We start from the raw sequence: 22,973 nt of genomic DNA on the forward strand, positions 1-22,973 counted from the left end.
GCTAATAAAGGAGGAATATCACCAACATCCTATCCAAGTGAAAGCATGGAGCACTGAATTTGCTATCCAGAACCTGAAATAATGCACTGAACTGTCTGTTTTTGAACAACCAGTACAGCTTGCTGTCATTGAGATTTAAGTGCTCAAGTTTTTATCTCAAAATGGACATAATTCGCTCAAGCGTTCCAACATAACGGGCTCTTGCTATTCTCCCGTTATCTGGCTAAATATAAGATTTATACATGGCTATTCACAAAAAAAAAAAAGAGGCTAAACATACTTTTTCTATCTTGATTATTTGAAGCATCTATGACATAAAGCTGATCAAATAAATAAGCTGAACACATATGAAGCAGCTTTATTCCAGTACCTACTGAAGCAAAAATCTTATTCCAAGCCTTGCATGATTGAGCCCAATGGTCACGCCTGCTCAATAGCCCAGGCTCACAACATAAAACAGTCATCAAAGAGACATGGATCGAAACCTACTGAACATATTTACATAGCTGGTCTGGGTAGCAAAAAGCAATGGAGGTGGAGAGCATATAAGTGCAATAAGAACAGCTAAAACTGGTGTACTTTGTGCAGCATCTGCGAGCCAATTGCCGAAGTGGATAAGTGCTCTGAACTAGGTGAAGCTTTTATTGGATGATCACTAGCTGAATCGCTTGCAACCTGTTTTGTTGTACCTTTGGCAACACTTACATCTCTTTCTGACAGCTGGGACTCCATCAATGACCGGACCTGATGTAAATTTCTATCCCCATCAGTACTTCTATCTTGTGCATGTAAATGGTACTGTGTATCAACAGAAGTAAATCATAATCATGTTGAGACAAAACCAAAAAGTAATAGGTAGGAATACCGTTTCCAGACGTTTCTTGTGAACATCAACAGATACCTGCAATAGTTACAGAAATGCATCATGATTTGTGGAATCCTCGGAGAAAAAGAAAGAGTGTCCACAAATGATCTAGTGCTTTGAAGATATACTTACAAACATCAGATCAAAATTTAAGGTTTTAAAGATTTAGAAGGGAAAAAACAAATCAGAGAAGCAATAAAATTGCAGTTAGAAGAAGAGGAGGAAAACAAAGGACTCAAGATACAAAGGATAAAAATGGGCAGTGCCAGTATGTCTGCATGGTGCTTTCATTCAAATGGCACGAGAACTAGTAATGCAACACACAGATAAACATTTACACTTAGAGCATACATATGAATCATGCTCAATATCCAGTACCCAACTTTCTCACTTTCATAAGTTTCTCTTGTTGGATACTCATCAAAAGAATTATTTGTTTGCAACAATAATTAAACCGCTGTCAAGCTGCACCTTCATGTCAAAATTCACCCTGAGGAGTTTTTTTTAAAATCTTTCTCGCTGATATATATCATTTAAGGTTGCTCCCTCTTTCATGGTAAATCATTTCAAGCAATTGTTAATATTAGAACTATAGAGGACATAAAAGCACCACAGTAGTCAACAAGAGCTGCATTTTCATGTCCAATCTTTCAACTTGCCGAGGTTCTTCTAATCCTTTCTCGCTGATGCATCTATTTTAAGGTTGCTTCCACCTCACATTATAGTTATACCACTCAATGCAACATCAAAATAAACATGCATACACATGAACAAATGCAGCCATGTGCATGCACATATTACATCACCAAAGCAGCTTCCTGCATTCTTCATATTAGTCAAACAAATCTTTGGCCCTGATTCTCTGGAGAACTTCTCATGGGATTGCTGTTGTTTTTGACTCTGGCTTATAACAGATGCCTCAAAAATGGACCCAGTATCACATTCTGCATTTACTTTCTCCGAGTCTGTCAATCAATTTACCTACAAAGGGCAAAGCACTCATGCTCAATTTCTTGGCAGTACACCAAATTGGTTTCATACGATCCCTGTTACTTGTACAAATGTTTATTCCGTATCCCTTCCACAAATGAAGCAATAATGGCTTAATACCTCTCTTCCATAGAGTGAGGTATGTTATTGTACATCAAACTACTCTTTAAAATTAATAGTGCAAGGCTTCTCTCCCAATTGCCAGCCTTACCTTATCAGTGATTTAATTGAACAATTTATGAATCAGACCAACTCAGAACTCCTCTACTGATAGAATAAAGATGGATACTAACTTCACATCCTATAATAAAATGAGTGGATTCCAGCCTTATTCAAAAATTCAAATTTCTATTTGGCTCAAGTATACAAAGGAGTATGGTTCAGAGAAGCTGTCTAACTAAATTATGTCATGTCACAGTTAAGCAGTTTTATGGTAATGAAGACAGCAGGAGTGTTGACACAGATTTTGTAAGATTTGCAAACATAGTGAATCAACACATTTTCGACCAATTATGCACCAAGAAAGAAGATTGGGCGGAAAGTGGAGATCAAGAAAGCAACAATACAACACATGCAAGCATCCACTCTTTCGGTTCCTTTAGACATATGATTTGTTCTTTTTATTGTCATGCTATTTGAGTAATATCATATGATGAAAAATCAGCAGCATATCACACCAAAACAGAGACGAGATAAGCAAACCAAACATCATCAAGCATTGATCATCAAACATTTCTTCCAGAAACCTTATTTTTATAATGACCACAAAAGGGTAGCGACAAGCTAATCTAGCTGCACAAGTCAACAAATAAAATTTACAATGCTTCTAGACTAATAAGTTCCCTATGACCAAACACATTTTGGTGCTGTTTATATTCCAGACACAAAGGCTTAGAGTCTGAAGCAGACTAAGAAGGCATAGGTATGTTTGTACTGCAAATCTTTGAATAAAAAATAACAAAAACTAAAAAAGTTAAGGAACATTTCTTACAGATTTTCCTTGCTGATTCTGCTCCTCCTTTGAATAACCAGGAATGGTCAAGTTCCAGTTTTTCTCTGCATAAGATCATTCATCAATTATACTATAGAAATTGAAACAGCAAATTTATAGCAAATGCATGTTTTAAATTCTTCATTTAAAAGTCTCCTATTAGACACAAGCAAATGGGGAAGCAATAATTTTCCCTATTGCATTTGGAATTTATGGAGTTGATACCAAACATCGAACAGTCAATGATCACTTAAATATAAAATGCAACTAATCAAGAAGAATTTGCTATCATCAGCATTTGAAATTTTATATGAACAAGCAAAGATTAAACATATAGAAAGGTTTCTTTAAAGAACAAAAACAAAAGCACAAATCACCTGTTAATATTTGTGTTCAATATTTATTATACATAAGCAAACCAAATGGATAGAAGTGCTATTGAATGAGCTGCAAACCTAGGTGTAGCAATACATCCTTGGCCTCTAATGTTGAAGACTTACGATGCTTTGCAAGACTGCATGCAAATGTGGTAACCTGCATGCATTCAAAATCATCAAGAGCTAACTCTGACATTAAATCAGTAGCTGCAAATAAGATTATTGATGACAAAATATGACCAATAACTGGGACTTGTTCCCAGACCAAATGATTTACAGGCACAAGATGCAAGAAAACATACCACATAACATTATGCATACGAATGAAAGAACATATAACAGGGACAGCAAAATTGCATGGTAACCCAACAAGCAACAGCAACAAAAGATTACGAATAAGGATAGCATGAATTCTAAAGCATGCACAAATGCGTGTGCAAGATAACTTTTTCAATGTGCTAAAAAACAAGACTACAACAGGTGACCCAACTTGAAAGTTAGCCAAACTATTAAAGGACAGTGCTTATTCTACATATACTATAGCTATTTCTGACTAGATTGATGAAGCCAAGCCTTGACCAAGTCAGAGCATCCAAAGTTAACATTAGTTTCAGTAAATCTGTAAAACAACATTCTCCAAGCAAAACAGCTTTCTGACAGAAATGGCAGAGACGCAACCATATACATATAAGCACAAAGTGTACTCAAATATAATGAGTATCACCCAGTCACAACTAGATAGAAGATGACTGATTAATCTTTGGAAATGAAGCAATGACATGCGATAAGAAAAAATGGCTAGTATCTAGTTATAGTGAAAATGTATGTGATTTTAGTGAAACTATCTAACGAGATCTCCTCTTCTATATTGCAAATTTTGGCTGAAGGATCTAAATATTTTCCTTGTAGATCTGGTGTCTGCTGTACATTCTTTAGTTTTCTTTCTTGTGCCAGTCCTGTTTGATCATGACTCTGAAAACATTGTATGTAAGAAATACCATTAGCTTACTTCAGTTTAGGCATGGGAGACTGTAGCATTCAGGTTACATACAAATCATCACTAAGGCCCTTCAGTGTCACTCGATATTAGTGGTAAATTTTCAAAATGTAAAATACAGAAGGATTAACAAAAAAAAAACTGTAAAATTTTCCTGCGAAAAGGAATGAAACCAGTTCCTGTGGATAACTAGTTTCCACAGACAGAAAAAAAAAAATCACATGTATAGATATTAAATTTACCATTGCTCATGAATTGTATGACCAAACAACTACACTGGTCCCCAACAAAATGTGGATGCTGCAGCACCAACCAATAACCCACCACAAGCATGATCCACTAGGCAAACACAAAACCAATGACACAACTTGACAAGTAAAACCACCATAAACAATGACAAGGGAACATAGAATATACGTATGAAAAGCAGTTACTATATAGACTGAGTTGTAAGCCGGTTGCTTATTTGAGAACTGACAATGCCAGCTAGTTTATATACTTGTTTCTAGTTTTGCATTCAATAGCAATTTCAACAAAACCAATACCATGCACGTATAGTATCAGTATGCCTGGTATGAGGATCAGTTCAGTGCATCGAGACTTGATACACCTCCGTACCAAGACTTGGTATACCCCCATACCAAGTCTTGGTTTGCCCCCATACAGAATCTCGATTCGGTATTGATATGGTACGATATGCCCACAGGGGACGGTACACACAGTATAGTGACATCGATCCCATGTTTAACCCAAGTATTTATGGATTTAATATGCATGTGCATATTATTTTTTGGTTATCGTGTCTATAAATTTTGAATGGTGAAGCTTAAAATTACTTGAGAGAAGAAGGAATCACTAAAATTTTGATGACAGCAATTTGATAACCTAGATTCAATTTGAAAATAATTGTGGCTTAGCTTAGTTCACAACATCAACATGGATGAAGTATTCCAGTTCCTAGCATAAATTTATAATAGATTAATTTGTTCTATGTTAAAATAAGGTCAGCCAAGTAAAACATTTAGGATTTCCTGTGCAAGCATGATATAAAGACAATAGCTCCAAAAGTACTGCAAAGTCAAATAAATCCTTGCGTAAACTATAAAATCCAACAGTTTGGAAGCATTTAGCTAGATGTGCCTAGAGAGTAAGATCACCGTACATACTACTAAGTATTGAAATAACCTATAAAGATCAGCAGGCCATGACAGCAATAAAGAAGAGAATGCACTAAACAAAGTTGATATTTATGGCATTCTTTAGACTAAGTGAACTTTTGATACTGACTAGAGTTGAATTTTAGTCAATTATAAGTTCCAAACTTGTAGATATCAAACAATCTACCTAGAAACTATGGCACAGTTTGGATGGATACCTCAGAACTAAACAAGCCCTCCTAATGCAATGGGTTACCTATTGCTCAGAACAAGAAGGAAAATAGAAGATTGGGAGTTTGATTAAATTTCACTGTCAATGACAAGAACATGGTTGTATACAGTATTATGCGGAAGGAAAAAAATAAAAAAGAAAACAATTATGTGCATTACTGAATTAATGAAGTCATCAGCCATCTCCAAAAGGAGGTCTTCAACTTCAGGATCCAGCTTACATTGGGGATCCACCTGCAAGGATATTAAATAAACAGTACAAAGTAAATAAATTCAACATACAATACATAAAAGCCAAAAGCATTTTAAGATGCATACTCAAAAAAAAGAAACTACGAGAAAAAGACTGCCTGATAATAATACAACACAATCATGAAGTCGCTCGTCAGTAAAATGATAACAAATAAACTATGATAAATACAATAAATTTAACAAATATTGCATGAAAGCCTGAAGCATTTAAAGGGATAATTTAAGAAAGATGCTTTGACAGAAAACAAGAAAAAGAGTTATTGCCTGTGGATGTATTTAGACAGGCATGCATTATTTGCTTCATTGCACATGATTGTAAACATTCAGTCACCCATCACTTAAAACTAATTTCATCTCATATATCAGTAATAAGCTCTGTCCTTCCTAATTTCACCATCCATCAATTTTACCATCCTCATCTTTTAAATGCTCATTAAATATAATCTATCTACACCATTTGCTGATACTATGCTTCAATGACTTAATCATTAATAGTCAAAAAAAGGTTTGCAACATGATGATCCAGAAATACCATCTCCCAGATGGTTTTAAGTGTCAGCATTTGTTGGTCATTGTCAGCACAGTAGCAGCAGCAGGCACCGGCTTGGCATGACACCTATTATCTTTTAGCTTGTACTAAAAAAAAGTGACTTTTGAGCTATCTTTTTCTTTTTTTTCCCAGCATGACACATTCTGTAGCAGTGATATGCAAGAGGCACTTAACTCCTTGATCTGTCATCAATACAGAAAAGAACTTTACAAAATTAGATAGCTAAACCATCAATAAGATGTACCTGTGAAACTAAATCCTGGATCCTTCTCTTTCCAAGAAGTTGATTAGTTGCTTCCATTCCTTGACTTGAACTACCACCAGTCATAGTTGTGGCAGATGCAGGTGTTTCTGGTTGTGATCCAGTCATACTTAAAGACTTTTGGAGTGCAGGCCCTGGCATCCTTGGAGATTGCTGCTGCTGCTGCAACTGCTGTAGCTGCTGCTGCTGCTGCTGCTGAGTGCCCAGCTGCGGCTGCTGTTGTGCTAGTTGAGAGATTTGCTGTTGAGTCAGGCCCATGGATTTTTGATGCAGCTGAGATGAAGGCAATTGTTGCGGCAAGAAGGCCTGTTGCTGCCTCTGTTGTTGTTGAAGGTGATAAGAAGGAGAAACTGGTGCACCCATTGATGGCTGCATTTGCTTCAACCATTGCTGCTGCTGAGAGAGAGTAGTCTGCATCAATGCTGATTGCCCATTTTGAGTTAAACCAGGTAGCTGAGGGTTCATTGCTGCAAGTGATGGCGTCCTCGGTAAGCTTTGACCAGGTAGCTTCTGCTAGATTGATTCAGTTATAAATATTACTTCTTCTTTTAAAGGAATACAAGACAATAGACCATAACAGTTGCAAATTCAAACAATTAAACTAAAGAGAGCAATAACCAGGTTACTCAACATGCACATTGATGCAACCAAAAAAAAAAACACATTGATGACCTGTTAAACAGAAGATGATAGCACATAATACTTGTGTATTTGGATCTGGTAATTAATGAACAGTTTATAATGACAAGATAACCCAAGATTCAAGTGTTATACATAGCCTAGGAAATATTATAATTTTAACATTCTATTTCAGTAACTCATTTATTTTGAACATCAATAAAGGATCCCATTCTGTTCAATCCCGACTACGATTGGGATCAACTTAAAACAGCGTGATCCAAAGTGCGTCGCATTGTCCATCCACCCCTCTCACCCTGACTTCATTCCATGCCTCCAAGTGCCATTATAAATGTTTGGTGGCCTAAAATGTCAATCATGCTTCTGTTTTGAGGATGAAGTGGAGAAGTCTGCATGACAACCGCCATACTTATATATGGAGTGCATATTTTAAGAACGATGATAAAGGGGGTGGCCTCTTATGGGATGATATGAAGCAAGAGCAACAGAAAATGAAAAAGCAATAAGAATGGCAGAAGGCCAGGTTGGTTTGGATTCAAGTGGGGTTAATTTATACGAGCAAGGGTCAACTGGTCTGACCATAGTCCATCTCAATCTGCCAATAGGTCACGGTTCCTCTCTTTACCGATGTTAGAAGGGGTAGACAGAGGAATTTGGGAAGAATCGTCAAGACAAGATCAAGCTATAAACCATAGAGGGGATGGGGGGTTACATCAGATTGAATAATGGATCATAAGATACCTTTCCGATTCTTAAAAAAGGTTTAAAATATAAACGAAAATAAGACTTAAAAAATGAGTCAAAACTAAAGTAAATGAAGAATAAAAAGCCATATATAGAAAATGACTAGTTGCCACCATCATAAGCCCATATATAGAATGTGTACTTTTTTCAAACATCTTGTATTAGTTATTCTAAATACCAATCGATGCATCTACCATTTTAGGTAAAAAAAATTCGGAACAAGATTCATATGTTAACAAATAATTGTAAAAATAAGAAAAATAGTCTCTTTCCTTTTACTCCATCAACTCCACATTTCTTTCTTTAAAAAGTTTGAAAACTTAAAAGGCTTGCTAATTTTGCATACTCAAGGCTTATATTAGCAATAAATATGTAACTACATAAGTCAAATAATCAAACAAATAGAAGATAAAGTTCCAATATGATTTAACGAGTAAATAGCATGATAGTTTTGGATCTTAAATTTAAAGGATCATGCGATCCATAATATGGATCTAGATCTTATGATTATGGATCTAGACCTTATGATTATGGATCGAGATCTTATGATTATGGATCTAGATCTTATGATTATGGATCTAGATCATATGACTATGCATCTGGATCTTATGATTATGAATCTAGATCTTATGATCATAACTGATCCCAAATCAAGGATGAAAGATTTGGATCATTTAAGGCCACTTTGATCCCGATCATAAGATCTACATCACGGATCATAAGATCTGAAAAATAAGAATAACCGAGGAAAGGGGAAGAATATACCAGTGTCAAGTGGGACGAACAAGCTATGGCGGTGGATTCTAGTAGAAGATGGATGAGGGACGGCAGCACGGCAATGGAGCCTTTGGTGGCGCGAGAGCAACTAGCCACGACAAAGAGATGCTCGCAGATCACAAACCGTTGATGGGCGGGGTTGATGGGTTGCACCAAGGTAAGACCGACGGACCACGATGATGAAGAGATGTGAAGAAGGGAAAGAGGAAGCGGGTGGAGGAGGAGGAGGAGGATGAGAGGAGAGCAGGAGATGTGGGACAGGAAGGAGAGGAGGGGAGTGATGGGAAGGGTGGGATTAGAGAGGAGAGGAAGAGACTAAGGAGATTGGAAGGCAAAGTAGAGCAGGGATTATAGAGGAGAGGAGATTTTGGAAAAATTGTTAGGGAGAGGAGAATAGGTTTTGCCTTATATATAATATAACATTAAAAATGATATTAATATTAAATGCCATTTACTATGAGCGAATGGGTTGGTTTTGTCTACCCCAAACTTGGCATGACTCATCAACCCATTAGGTCAAGTTAAATGGTTTCTGATCAAAACTGCCATCCATCCCTAAGAGTGATGATTATGAAGAGAAGACAAAAAGCAAAATGGAAAAGCTCCAACAATATTTGTCATATTTGGAATACATACACAGATAAATAGACAAGTGAAACAACTCATGAATGATTTCACCCATTTCATTGTCATTAGAGCATCAAAAGAATCAAGCAAAATTGACATGGTATTTGCAAGGTTTTCATGGAACACCTAATACTTATTGAGTACCTTTAACTTATGTATATTTTAAGATTGACGACTAGATAGTTCATAATCAATTAAAAGATAACACCTAGGGAGCACTAATACTTCATATTATATGCCTTGTTTGTATCAGGTGTACTTCTCAGATGTGTATCCGATACTTGTGTCAAGTATCCCATTTTTCAAAATTGAAAAGAAATACTCAGGACACTTCCCGGATAGACTCAAGAAACTTTCTTGGTATCTCCAAAAATAAGAGGGCAATTTTTTTATCTTTTAATTATAACCTTCTAATGACGAATCGCCAGTTCTGTAGTATATGCTAATCAACTATATATAGTTGAAACTCCATGAGTTGGCCATGTAAAGACGAACTCCAAAGTAGCGATGAAAGTTCTAAGAAAATAAATATTTTATGGCTCCCATAATTAAGACAGTGAGAAAGTGAAGAGTTCCACTTCTGCACATAATAACTCTTCTGTTCCTTCTCCTGCCATTCTCTCTTCCTTTTCTCCAAAAGTACATGCACAATACTAGTATCAAAATACGAAGTATAGATTGGTGCCTATGGATTTGAACAATAACTAAATGATGAGCTTCTAAAAGTTGATGATGTCATATAAAATCTGGACTATGCTATTTTGATAGTGTACTAAATTTTATGGATGTCTTTTACATGCTTTTTCAGAATCTATCATGTGGATATAAAATGCATATATATTCATTGACTTACGTCCTGTTTGGGGGAGCTTTTGGAAGGCCGGAAAGCACTTTGTAGCCCTCCAAAAATATTTTTGGATGAAAAGGAGTGTTTGGTAAAAATTTTGGAAAGCTGTTTTAGCTTTTTCATAAAGCTAGAAACAGCTTTTTAAGAAAACTCCATTTTGAAGCTTTCCGAAAAAACTGTTTTGAGCTTTGTCGGAAAACTGTTTTTTTTTTACCAAAATATCCATAATAAAATATAACAATGACATACTTTGTCACTTTATAAACCTAAAAATCTGCTAGAGCCCTAACAAAGAACCCTATCCGTGAATCAAACTTTCTTCCGTGCAAGAAAAGGTATTTTTGTTTCCTATTATTATATTATACTATAAATATAATATTATATTACATTATATCATAATACATTAATATGTTATGTTAAATAATTTAATATTATGTTATATTATGAAAATTAATGTACGCTAATAATTATAATATTTTGTATATTTATTATTATATTATACTATAAATAAAATATTATATTACATTATATCATAATATATTGATATGTTATATTAAATAATTTAATATTATATTAAATTATTACACTATAGTATACAATGTTATACTATATTATAATAATATTATATTACATTATAGTAATATTATACTATATCATATATTTATGTATTAATATATGTTATATTTTATTATGCTCTGTTGTATAATACTATGCCATGTCCTTTATGGTAATTTTGTCATACAAAAGTACTTTCTCAGTTTGTTTACCAAGCACATGTTAAATTGCCACAGCACGTTAGAAATATAGTTATTAAACAGCAAACAACTTTTTATAAAAGCTCTACTTCCAACAGCTCTACTTCCAAAAGCTTTACTGCCAACAACTCTCCCAAACAAGGCCTTAACGTACTTGTAGCTATCCTACTTTTTCAATATTTGTCATACCGGTGTATAATCTACATCCCTTATATGTGTCCATGCTTCATAGTATACCATGTACATTAAGTCTTGCAGATTAATTATTTCGAATATTGTTTGAGCCCATATTAGATCATCATAGTTTGTTTTCATCAGCACTAACAAAAACACAACAGTACAGTTACATTTTCGCTGGTGGTGGGTTATATGGAACCATCTGCATGATATGAATAGGGACATAAATCGAAGCATAGGTTGACAGTTCTCACAGGTAGCTACACTTGCTCCATTAATCCATGCAGGTGGGTTATAAAATAAGACAGGAAAGATAAGTCCTCTCAGATGGAACAATTGCTTCACCACAACAACAAGATTCATCAAAAAGTTGTCAGCTGGAAGGCACACCTGAGGAGATGTGAGCGCCATTTGTTGCGACAGCTGCTGCTGCCTCATTTGCCCATGCGCAAAACGTTGCTGACCATATGAGAGAGGCCCATTAGCTCTTAGCTGCGGATTCAAACCGAGTGAACCCATCACCCCCATTGCCTGCATTCCTTGCAACGCCTGCCCTGATGAATTACCAGGATGAAACTGTGTACCTTGGACTAATCCCATCTTCTGCCTTGGCTGCAACTAGAGTGAGAAAGAAGTTAAATAGCTCTTCATACCAGACCTACTAATTTAGCAAAACATATCCACAAGCAGTAAAAACCTTGAAAATGGATTGTGCTTGGTTTGTTTAGCTGAAAATGGAGTAGAAACATCGTTAAAAGCTCCACAAGTTTCGGTTTTATTTTGTTCCAATACTATTCACCATAAGTTATTCTAGCTGCAAATATGGGCTCTCCAATCACCTTGTTTTTGTTTCCCTTCAATATAAACCAACAGTGATAAAGTAAACCATCGCATTGGCATGTCAAAGAACTGGGTCTTATAGAAAAAGCATCACGAATCCAAATTCTCATTTAATATTATTAAAGAAAAAAAAAGCAATGAAAATAAGCATTCAATCATCACAAAAACAATTCTAAGAATTCCAAAAAAAAAAACATTTTGTCTCCAAAAACAATTCTCATCTCGTCTCCATATGAGCGAATCGCACGTGGAGCAAGAGCAACCGATTACCTGTGCAAGCATCTGGGACTGCAGATTTAGATGGGCTGCACTCTGTCCGGGCAGCATAGGCAGCTGGCTGGCCTGCCCCAATGTCCCGGCCCTCGACATTCCGGCAGCCATCTGCTGCTGCTGCGGTTGTTGCTGTTGCTGCTGAATCTGCGCCCCGCCAAAGTTCATCTGCCCGCCATACATCCCGGTGTGCTGCCGCATCGCGCTGGCTGCCACCGCCGCGCCGTACTGCTGCTGAAGCTGGCTTATCCTCGGCATCGATCCCGATCTCAGGAGGCCCTGCTGGAGCTGGAAGCTCGTGGAACCCGGCATCAGGCTCTGTTGCTGGCTCTGAAGCTGTTGTTGCTGGGCTTGGAGCTGCTGCTGCTGCTGCTGCTGGGATTGGGGCTGCAGGGATTGCTTGGAAGCATAATCTAGGGCGGCGGCGGGGTTGATTTGGGGCTGGGGTTGGGGGATGTGCGGGGAGGAGATCTGGGAGAGGTCGTTGATGGAAGGGGATGCGGTGATCTGGGGGGAGGGGAGATTAGGGTTTTGGGTGTTTGGTGTGGGGATGGGGTCGCCACCGCTCGGGGTGCCGAGGGGCTTCTGAGGAGAGGAGGAGGTGGAGTTCTCCGCCATTGCCGTCAAGCTGGAGTGCAATCGGTGGAGAGCATCGCGAAGGGAGGTGGGGAGAAAGGTTGGGGAATAGCAGGAAAGGGGGAATGTCGCTCGGTCGGTGGTTTTGAGTTACTCGTTCGCCGCTGCTAACGCAAGGATCCAAGTTTCTTTGGGAACCTATACGAACCTCATCGGCATTTGTTCTCTCCTCGCTAGTTTTGGCCGCCCTTCAATCGTACACGCCTGAATAGACCTCAGAGCCCGTGCCCCTCAAGGGAACAAAAATCACATGGGACGGATCCAATAAAATATCATATATGACGGAATTTTTATTAAAAAGAAAATTCAAAAATTAAATATGAATAAAACTCTCACCAATGAAGTTTGTTAGCAAAGGCTAAAATACGGTAGGAGCTGGAGGGCCTTTCATGTCAACCATGCGTTTCATAAAATTAATGAGGCTATGGACTGGATGGCTGTTTATGTAGCCAGTCACTCCGATAGTACCATGTGAGTTGAAAATGAAGAGTTGCTCCGATACTCCAAAATATTTTGTTTTTCGATTTTATTAGATGTATTCATACTCGTCAGATATGATCCACCCATCCTAGCAAAAAAAAAAAGAGAAAATGTGCTGATATTTTGTGAGGATAATTCATGAAAAAAAGAGTGCGCTTGATCCAATAGTCTAGTTTGTTCCGTCAAAGCTCACCTTAGTCACTTTATGTTACATGATTAACTAGTTTGTTGAAAACAAACCCCAAAATGATGTGATGGAGCATTTGTGATTTCTTTTTTTCTTTGAGTGAAAATAAAGAGGCTAAATCACCTCTTGCCTGTAATTTATTTAAAGATATATAATAAGAAAGAAAAATTAAGGAAAGAAAAAAAACAAAGTAGACACTTCAAGAGAACTAAGATCTAAGTAGAAGATGAAATTACAAAGAATGAAAGGAGAGCATTTATGAATTATGTTTGTACTTTCAGCAACCATGGAAATTCTTTTAAAGTAAAACTTAATTGAAGAGCTTCTGAGAATGAAGATGTTGCCTTGAAGTGCGTTGTTCATCCTAACTTGGCTTTTCAGCTTCACTACAAAAAAATGAGACAATTTGCCTGGTTTGAAGTTGTTGAGGAATCAAGCAAAAATTATATAACAAATCATCGTACCAGATTCATATGTCACATCATTAATATAAAAAAATTTAAATATTATGCTGCGTCGTTATCTATATGCTGAGGTTGGTGCAAGCAAGAAAAAAAATTCATCTTTGCAACTTTTTGATGTCCAAAATAGGCCAAATTCGTCCGGAAGGACAACAGTAATCATACTTAAAAATCAAAAACTTAATTAAAAATTTTTAGATTATAAAAATAATTTAAAAAATAGTTATGACATTTAGGGAACAAAAATATAATTTAACAAAAAAAATTATGAGAATCCGGACAAGATCACCAATTGGACATCTGATTTGCTTACGTTGAATCAATCCCGGCACCTTCTACAATCCACGAAAAGGAGAGCTTCCCCCATTTGATTTATATCCGTCGGAAGCATGATGTACGCTTGCAGTCGTCCCTGCGATCCAAAATGTCGAGATCACGTGATCAAGTCCATTCAAGCAACGTCGAACCGTTGCCGACGCAGAAGCGAAGGGTAATTTTACCGTTCCTGGATCGGGTCACCGGCCTAGTTACGTGCCTCTCGGGAGCTAAAACCGCGTCCGCCTTTTAGCGGCATTCTTCTCTCTTCCACGCTCGCTCGCTCGCTCTCATAAAGCTAGGAGTGGGGAAAGGGTACCCTCTCTCGGATCTCAGATCTGGCACGAAGACCTCCCAGATCTCGTATTCGGGCTCTACAATCTGCCGTTGGAGGTATTCGTCTTCTCGATTCTTCGACTTCATACCCTTGATCTCCATTTTTCGCCGTCAAGATCCAGCATCTCTCGCTTTAATCCGCGATTTTCTGTTTTTTTTTTTTCAGGTCTTTTTGAGCAAGTGGTACGTCGTGGATTTCGAATTGATTGCTCTGTGAACTTGATTGACAGCAAATTCGTCCTTCTGACGCTTTTTGTCGTGTGATTGTCTAATTATACAATGGATCTACTCGTTGAGTCTAGAGGAGCTTTTTCGATGAATTTCGAAGGATTTCTTTTTCACTCTGCTAAAATTCAAGCTTTTGCACGTTTTCTTATGGATTTATAGTTCTTAGACCATTTTGATTTGTGCTTTTTAAAGATTGCCTGCAATTGATTGCGTTTTTCAGATACTACTTCCTTACTGCTAACTTGTCTCGATTTATGGGCTTTGGTCTAGACCACAGAGCAATGCATGAGCTTATTATATGTTTCTTTTTTTTCGATCAGTGTAAGTGCTTGTAATATTGTCGGTTCATAGACCGATGGCGGCAAGGAGAGCAGTAAATCCCTCTCGACGCTTGGCTGATAGTGGAAGTGTTCCACTTGTCAGCTCACTACATCAGAAGTCACGAACGTCTCCTTTACTATCGATTGGGCTGGTTCTCGTGGTATGTTAATTCCACTCAAGAGCATGAGAATTTTGGAAGGGATTAAAAAGGCTTGCAACTTGACTAGCTTGTTTGGATTTGTTCTTTCAGGGCGCATTTCTTCTCATTGGTTACTCCTATAGAGGCTCAGGTCCATACAGATCCCCTCACAAATATGGATATCAGAAAGGAACTCATCTTATTTTAAGATGGAATATTGCTGAAGTTTTTCCTCATTTAACTGCTTTTCCTGCATAGCTCAATTCCTCAGATCTGCTTTTTGTGCGCTGAACTTATAATTTTTCATTGACCAGGCGGATTTGTCAGCGACAAGGAAGCTATAAGCAGGGATGGAGGTAGACATCTTTGTTTTCTCATCACTATTGACTATTGTCCATTGAGTTGCTATTTCCTAGCTCAATGGTTCTCAAGGGTGTTATTGTTCATTAAATGGCATCTCTTTATGTTGGCCATAACTGGCTTGTCATATGGAATTTGTTTCTTATAGCTGTGTTGAAGTTCATCTTGATTTCATTCTTACAACATTACTTATAATGTTTGGAGGTAAAAGTGAATTTTCACTTCCCTTTTGTGTCAGAGATATCAACTTTAATCAAGTTTACCTCAGGGACTTTAAAGTGTTCCTATTGTAAGCAGTAACAGGTGTTGCTTGTTGTTTCGCTGGGATATCCAATCACACTAGCATGTGTGTTTCCCAAACTTAAAGCCAGCCCAGCTTCCACTTCCTACTTCTTTTACCTCCTTTTTCTATAAAGTATAATTTCACAAGGATTGAAATTTATCAAAATCAACCTCATTTTCAATGATAAATGCACAATTATTTACTTTTCATTCTTTCAAAAGGGAAACTATCTGTTGTGTAAATAGAGATTCTTTGCATTTGCCGTCACTTATGTTAAGTACATTTGACACTTTTATTCTACCTCTCTGATCCATATTCCCCAACCAAATCTAATTTACAATAGAAATTATCTTTGACCTTATAAAAGACTTACCATGCTTAGCAAATGCACAACTCTTTCTTATTTATCCTTAAGAAAATTCCTCATCATTGTTTATGGACTTTCACCTGTATGAGTATCATCAATCAACAACATGCACCGAAAATTGGCTTGCCGACCATCTATGATTTTCTCATTTAGAAGGTATAAACAATATTTATGGGTTTAAAGCTGAACCAAACAGCAGTCCAACTATAATATGGGCTTAAGAGAATCTTTGTAAGTAGATACAATAGCTTGCCACAAAACACATGTATGTTTCATCAAAGGTAGAAATGCTGACCATACTACCCCATACCTCATGTTGCACTGCCTTGTACTGCATGCCATATCGAGCCATGCCAATCTTTATTGATACAGGTGTATCATTTGTGTCACTGAATTGTGAGTAGATATGAGGGGTGTTCCATTTCTGCCTAGCTTACTAGTATTTGACTGGCATGCCCCCATACCCCAGAATTTTAAACATTGCTTTCATCAATGTTGCCACTAAATTTGTGTAGGATGCCTTTTTTACCTCTTAATACCTCCAAAATTTCCTATGCTGTTGCTTGTCATCAAGCTATTTATGATGTAAGACAGTGTATATTACTGCATTCTTTCCATTTTGTTTATAAATTATATATCCTAGTAAAAAATTGGTTCAATTGTAGCCTTCCTCATCTTAGATCCAACATGTTCTTCACATCCTTTTATTGTCTTGTTTTCTGTGTGATGGGTTTCTTTAGTAGCTTCCCATATTTTTTAAACTAAGCAGTGTTGAAACTTTTGAACATACTGTGGAATGACAAGATACTTATTGACTCATCATTAGGATCTTCTTTGATATCATTTAGTCTCTAAGACGTATTACAATTTTAGCAACTGTCTTTTTTAACTTGACTCTAACCACTCTGTTAGCAGTACAGATTATTTAATCAAATGATTTTCTAAAAAATTCTGATGCCTGAAGTGCTTCTCAGCATACGACAATCTTTCATACAAATTAAACAAATATTAAGCACATTGTACCTGGAGTCAGGATACTTTTTTGTGGTGTGAGAAGCTCTGAAGAATACATGATCTGATTTTTCTATGACATGCTGATATGAAAATGCTGATTATAATATCAAAGGATGCAATTTGACATTCTCCAAATTTTAGGACTAGGTTGTAGTGACACATGTGTAAAGTGGACGAACGATATATAATCATAGATATGTTAACATGTTGATGATTCAAGACATGATCAAATGGTTGTAAGTATTTTTTTCTGGAGAAGCCAACATTGGGAGGGTTATATCTTATCATGGATGAAGTATTTTAATTGCCATTTTCAAGGATTTTCGTATATGCAACGACTTTAGACATTTGGTCACTGCACATGTTGAATATTTTTGAACACCGAATCTTATAAAGTTTAATATGCAACCAGTGATAAAGTGAACTCAGGTGCAACCTATGTTACTTGGTTTTCGAGTGGTGGGTGCAGATGCCTGTCTAAGCGTCGGATTGTTCCAAAGAATTTGTTCTTCCAAAGTTGTATCTAAGTGTCATACCAACATCTGTGTTCAATTTCCGGGTGTGGCTACTCTAGGCGAGATTTAAGGGTCTGTATGTGCAGTGCAAGCATCTAGGTATCTGGTAGGTCACATTGGGTGCATCATGATGACTGGTAGCATAACCCTTTCCCAGTGGCCTTATGGCCTAGTTACAACGCCAGGATCCTAGACTGCAATTCATAATTATCTGTTACCAATTTATTGGGGGTCAAACATTTTGAAAAAGGTGGTGCTTCTTCTTTGCTTCCTTTTAATATCTCATGTGAATAGTTAATGGCCTATATTGGCACAGTAAACTACCACAGATTGTTCAAATTGCAAAGTTTTCCCAATATTTAGATATACTGGTGTAAAGTCTGTTATATTGTTATTCTGTGGCACCATTATCGTTGTTTTTATCAGTCACCTGCTGGCTACATAAGCCTGATATTGTGGGTTATGGATTCAATCTGTTGTTCTAAGTTCTCTACATTTACTATTATCTGTTAAAATTTTTTAGGTGAACATAATTACTGCTCGTAATTGAGCATGTTCATGGACATGTTAGAGTATTCTATATTCTGGCTGCATCTAGGGACAGAAACTTTTGGTGCTCCAGCTTCTTTCATTATGCTACAGATGTATTAATTTTGTTCAAATGGAATGGCCTTTCGTTCCCTACAAATTTTCAATAAATTTCTCTAATATCTGCAGGCGGTTCCTGTACATCAGAAGTTCTACAAGCAATACCTATTCTAAAGAAAGCATATGGAGACAACATGCGTAAAGTTTTGCATGTAGGCCCTGACACTTGTAAAGTGGTTTCTAAGTTGTTGAAAGAAGATAACGTTGAAGCCTGGGGTGTGGAACCTTATGACTTGGAGGATGTTGATACTAGCTGCAAGACCCTTGTGCGCAAAGGTTTTGTCCGTTTAGCTGATATCAAGTTTCCTCTACCATACAGGCCAAAATCATTTTCCCTTGTCATAGTGTCAGATGCACTGGATTACTTATCTCCAAAGTATCTTAACAAGACCCTTCCAGATTTGGCAAGGGTATCCTCAGATGGTCTTGTTATATTTGCTGGTAATATTCCATTCATTGAAATCTTTATTCATTTGAGCAATTCATATCTCTGTAACATTTTCAAAGTTAATTTACAGCTAATCACGTAAGCAAACATTATGCTTTTGGTATAAAACCAATATGAGTAAGTAATTAAAATAAGAGATCTAAAAACTGCCCAATTTTGGAGGATTTGCCTCGCAATGGACTTGATGGCAAAATTGAATTGATTAAACAAGTACAAGTAGGTTTAAGAAAAACCTGCTTTTTATTTATATTTCAAGCATCAGAACATATGTGCATATATCACATACACGTGTGCCTTCGGGCCAAAATATAAGATGGGTTAAATTGAAAATCTACATTATTACAATGTGATTTACAATATTTATAATTTCTAGAAACCAAAAAATCATCGTTTTTTATAGTTTCCAACTTTTGGGTCAGCTGGATGCATATTGCCTGTGCCCTTAATTGGATACGAATCATGAAGCCATACTTTATGTCGACGTATTAGTTGTAAGCAGTTTGCTTGGGTCTGTCAGCTCCCACAGGCGTAGCATATTTGCTGGTTAGAAAGAGTGAATGAGCTTTATGATCTGCTGTGATTTTTGAGTTCTATGTCGAAGTGCATGATAGTGGCTTATGCTCATGGTCGTAGAGTATTTTTAGTTGCACATACTTTATTGAGATGTGTTACTATGCTTGGGAGCAAGGTTCTAAAATTCGCCAGAGCAGGATGTGCTCTGGTAGAAAACTGACAATGGGACAGTCTCGTACCTTGTACCCATACCCAGTACTGTAGCAATTTTTCAAAAGACTGATACGCCCTCCGGCACTGGTTTTTGAAAACCTTCCTTGGGAGTTCCATATTCCCTTTAAGTGGTTTATGTCCTTCGCCATGTAGGTTTATCACTTTGATATATTTAGCTAAACAAGTGCTAGTGGTGATCACGTCTTTTAGGAAGAAAAGTTTAATCCAGACATTTTTAAGCTATGGCTCTATTAGAAAACTTATTCTTTGGGAACCAAAGAGGTTTATGCGAATATCCAAAATTCGACCCTGTCATTTGGCATTGGTATTTCGGAAGTAACTATTCTTTGTTTAAAAGCTTGTGAACCCCTTCTGATCTTATCATCAGGCTCGATATCTGCAAAGCCGTGTAAAATCATTATTGTGTACTTTTGCTATATTTCAGAACATTTGACAGGATGAGGCCAACATTCTTTTGAAAGAACATAAAAATTCTTCAATCATCTCATTCTGGTGTATGATTTTAAGAACTGTAACTTGATGAAATATATTGGAGTGCTGGCATAGAATATTTTTATTAAGTTGACAATGGATTGGGGAATTCTGAGTTGACTTCCATCATGTTAACATTTTTGATATGGTGGAATATGTGGAACTCCAACAATAAATTTGAGTTCAGTTCTGAATTCTGAGTTCCCTATTACCTACAAGAAAAAAACTTGAATGGTATCATGTTGCCTGCTTAGATCAGTCATCAGCATTTACTATTGGCAGTGGGTGAATGTAATCAATAATTGTGTTTAAAATTTAGGCGTCCACAGTATTGTAAAGGCAGTAAAAATTTCTTTTTTTATAGGGTATTTTCTTTAATGAAAGGATTAAGTAATCGTCCTTTCCTTTCATTCTATTTGTAGGCTATCCAGGTCAGCAGAGAGCTAAGGTTTCTGAGCTGTCAAAATTTGGAAGGCCGGTATGTATTTAATTAATTCATATCTGTTTGCTGCCGGGTGAATTTATTGATATTCATGATCAACTTGATAGTTAGGTGTTCCCACCTGTGGATATAGTGATTATCGTTTTAAACTTTCTTTTTTTATTTCCTAAACAAAATTTAATATTTGATTCCTTTCTAGTGAAATCACTTTTTGACTTGCCAACAAATTCATCTGCTTCTGCATCGAATGTGAATTTCATAATCCATAATAGATTTTATTGTTAAAAGTCCTGTTTCACTTCCAGCTACATTATTATCATAATTACCTATATGCTTGTATCGTATGGTAACATAATTCGGTTCATCATAAAACTAATAGTATTAAGTATTTGGAAACCTAGGTTTTCATCCTAGCCGTTATCTCAGTTGAGATATCAATTTGCATTGGTATTGGGCAGTCACAGTACATTGTAACTCATATCTCAACTTTTATTATTTCAGCTGATATAAACTGATATAGCTTGATATGTCGGCCGATTTTGATATCAAAATGATGCCCGAGGTTTCCTAGTTTGCCGTTTAGAATCTCAAAATGCTCTGTATAATTAAATATTCAAATCCCTCTTTAACAAGGAAGTTAAGCTGGGTTTACCATAATAACTGCTATTTTGAAAATCCCATTTCCTTTAATATTGGCCACCCTATTTTGAGACTTCTATCTTGACCAATATAAACTAGGATCTTGGTCTATCTTGTTATCGAACAACATCTGAGATGGTAGAGATCTCCATAACCAATAACCTTGCCATAATGATGATTGCACATAACAGCTGGGTACTTCATCATGCTAAGAAAGTAATTGCTAATGGTACTAAATGATCTCTCGCTTTTTCCTTTGACTGAATAGATTTTGGTACTAAAGAATTGTTTTCTGCCTTCCATCTCTCTCTCTCTCAGTCTCTCTATGTGGCGGAGGGGGATCCAGACATGCATGTTCAAATGTCACCATGCTAGCAGCTATGGTTTACAATACCGCTGGAACAGGATGGTATAAACAGTACCATACCATTCCAGCAGGTTTCCAGCACCAGTACACAGTGTGTTATTATAGGACTCAGTCTTGTACCATGTGTCGCTACCCAGTATGATACCGTTCCCACAAAAATGGGTACTAGGTAGTAGGTATGGTACCAGTAGTTCAAACCTTGCTGGCTGCCTCCCTCTGCTCCAGTCTTTGGCTCATCTAGTCCCTTCCAATTCAGGAGCAGGGCTGTCTCCTCCTCCTCATTCTCTCTCTCTCCCTCTCTCTGTGGGAGGGGATCTAGACTTGCTTGTTCAGGAGACACCATGCTGGGCTGCCTCTCTCTGCTTTATTCTTTAGCTCATCTAGTCCCTTAATATTCATGAACAGGACTTGTAACTTCTTTCAATGCACCTTCATTTGTTAGTTGAATCTACTCCCTCATTTCTTCTGACAAATGGACTTCCAATCTGGATCTTGGAATTCAATATTGCCAACCTCTTCTACCATCACATGGGCTGAGTCCCACAATTTTTATCACTCTTTCTCTCACCAAATCTTCTAGAATAGCCGGAACGTTAAGTCCACTGTGTTGTCATCATCAAAGTGGTGACACTAATAGCATTCTGCTGTGTCTGATTAGTTTTGCGCAGAATGTCGCTCTTGCTGCATATGCTATTGCAAACTCTAATGACACATTGAATCAGTAAATCATTTTCTATGGCATTGTATTTGTTTAAGACAATGACATTTTGGGAGTTTACATGTAGGCCAAATTACGGAGTTCATCCTGGTGGATACGATATTTTGTTCAGATTGGCTTAGAAGAGAATGAATCTGTGATAAAGAAGTTTGAGCCGGCTGCAAGCAAGCGGTCATACAAAGGAAGCTGCCAGATTTTCCACCTCAGCTCATAGTATTTATCTTGCCACAAAATCAGAGCACAATGGGGCCTCTTTAGAACTCTATCGTGTAAGACATTTTCATTTGCTTCCGGAGGTTTGCTTGCCTATTCTCATTTTATGTTCTAATTGTAAGATTCCAGCTATTAATTGATAGAATTACTATGAAAATCCACGATTAACTTGTTTTCCTGGTGCCTTACTGTAACTAATGTTTGAATTCCCTGTGATGTAGTCGCAAGACTCATCTCAGTCATGTTTTGGTCTTGTTTTTAAAGAAATGCTGTTTTTGGTGCTGGTAATT

The 22,973-nt window shown here is 37.0% G+C and overlaps 2 protein-coding genes across 5 annotated transcripts; one reads left to right on the forward strand and one right to left on the reverse strand.

Moving 5' to 3' along the window:
- Nucleotides 1–266: 266 nt before the first annotated feature.
- On the reverse strand, nt 267–13,234 carry LOC103704133 (transcription initiation factor TFIID subunit 12b). 3 transcript variants are annotated; one of them, XM_008787310.6, is made up of 8 exons: nt 12,349–13,234; nt 11,629–11,850; nt 6,655–7,182; nt 5,768–5,842; nt 3,302–3,380; nt 2,847–2,911; nt 866–901; nt 267–744 (listed from the first exon to the last, which is right to left on the reverse strand). In XM_008787310.6, exons 1-8 carry the CDS (start codon nt 12,964–12,966, stop codon nt 565–567), a joined length of 1,803 nt encoding a protein of 600 aa, XP_008785532.4. In that variant the 5' UTR covers nt 12,967–13,234; the 3' UTR covers nt 267–564. The 3 variants fall into 3 exon arrangements, 2 of the variants coding, with proteins under 2 accessions (XP_008785532.4, XP_008785531.4); XM_008787309.6 differs by having other exon boundaries at nt 11,629–11,856; nt 12,349–13,232; XR_015968461.2 differs by lacking the exon at nt 267–744 and having other exon boundaries at nt 3,224–3,380; nt 11,629–11,856; nt 12,349–13,190.
- A 1,446-nt stretch (nt 13,235–14,680) lies between these two features.
- On the forward strand, nt 14,681–22,859 carry LOC103704132 (putative pectin methylesterase CGR2). Of its 2 annotated transcripts, XM_008787306.5 has the most exons (8): nt 14,684–14,820; nt 14,930–14,946; nt 15,312–15,472; nt 15,563–15,602; nt 15,766–15,807; nt 18,708–19,079; nt 20,727–20,782; nt 22,538–22,859. In XM_008787306.5, the coding sequence occupies exons 3-8, from the start codon at nt 15,347–15,349 to the stop codon at nt 22,682–22,684; spliced, it is 783 nt and encodes a 260-aa protein (XP_008785528.3). In that variant the 5' UTR covers nt 14,684–14,820; nt 14,930–14,946; nt 15,312–15,346; the 3' UTR covers nt 22,685–22,859. The 2 variants fall into 2 exon arrangements, with proteins under 2 accessions (XP_008785529.3, XP_008785528.3); XM_008787307.6 differs by lacking the exon at nt 14,930–14,946 and having other exon boundaries at nt 14,681–14,820.
- Nucleotides 22,860–22,973: the final 114 nt, after the last annotated feature.

Source organism: Phoenix dactylifera, chromosome 8 (assembly GCF_051530095.1).
Source record: "Phoenix dactylifera cultivar Ajwa chromosome 8, Ajwa_hap1_PhDact_Kaust_v1.1, whole genome shotgun sequence".
Classification (NCBI taxonomy): Eukaryota; Viridiplantae; Streptophyta; class Magnoliopsida; order Arecales; family Arecaceae; genus Phoenix; species Phoenix dactylifera.

Bases quoted from the DNA above. Each gene is read 5' to 3' on its own strand.
- LOC103704132 (XM_008787307.6), top strand. From the start codon at position 15,347: ATGGCGGCAAGGAGAGCAGTAAATCCCTCTCGACGCTTGGCTGATAGT. The intron at 15,808-18,707 runs GTAGACATCTTT...TAATATCTGCAG, and splicing joins AGCTATAAGCAGGGATGGAG to GCGGTTCCTGTACATCAGAA. The intron at 19,080-20,726 runs GTAATATTCCAT...TTCTATTTGTAG, and splicing joins TGGTCTTGTTATATTTGCTG to GCTATCCAGGTCAGCAGAGA.
- LOC103704133 (XM_008787309.6), bottom strand. From the start codon at position 12,966: ATGGCGGAGAACTCCACCTCCTCCTCTCCTCAGAAGCCCCTCGGCACC. The intron at 11,857-12,348 runs GTAATCGGTTGC...TTCTCACTCTAG, and splicing joins AGTCCCAGATGCTTGCACAG to TTGCAGCCAAGGCAGAAGAT. The intron at 902-2,846 runs GTAAGAAATGTT...TAACTATTGCAG, and splicing joins AGAATCAGCAAGGAAAATCT to GTATCTGTTGATGTTCACAA.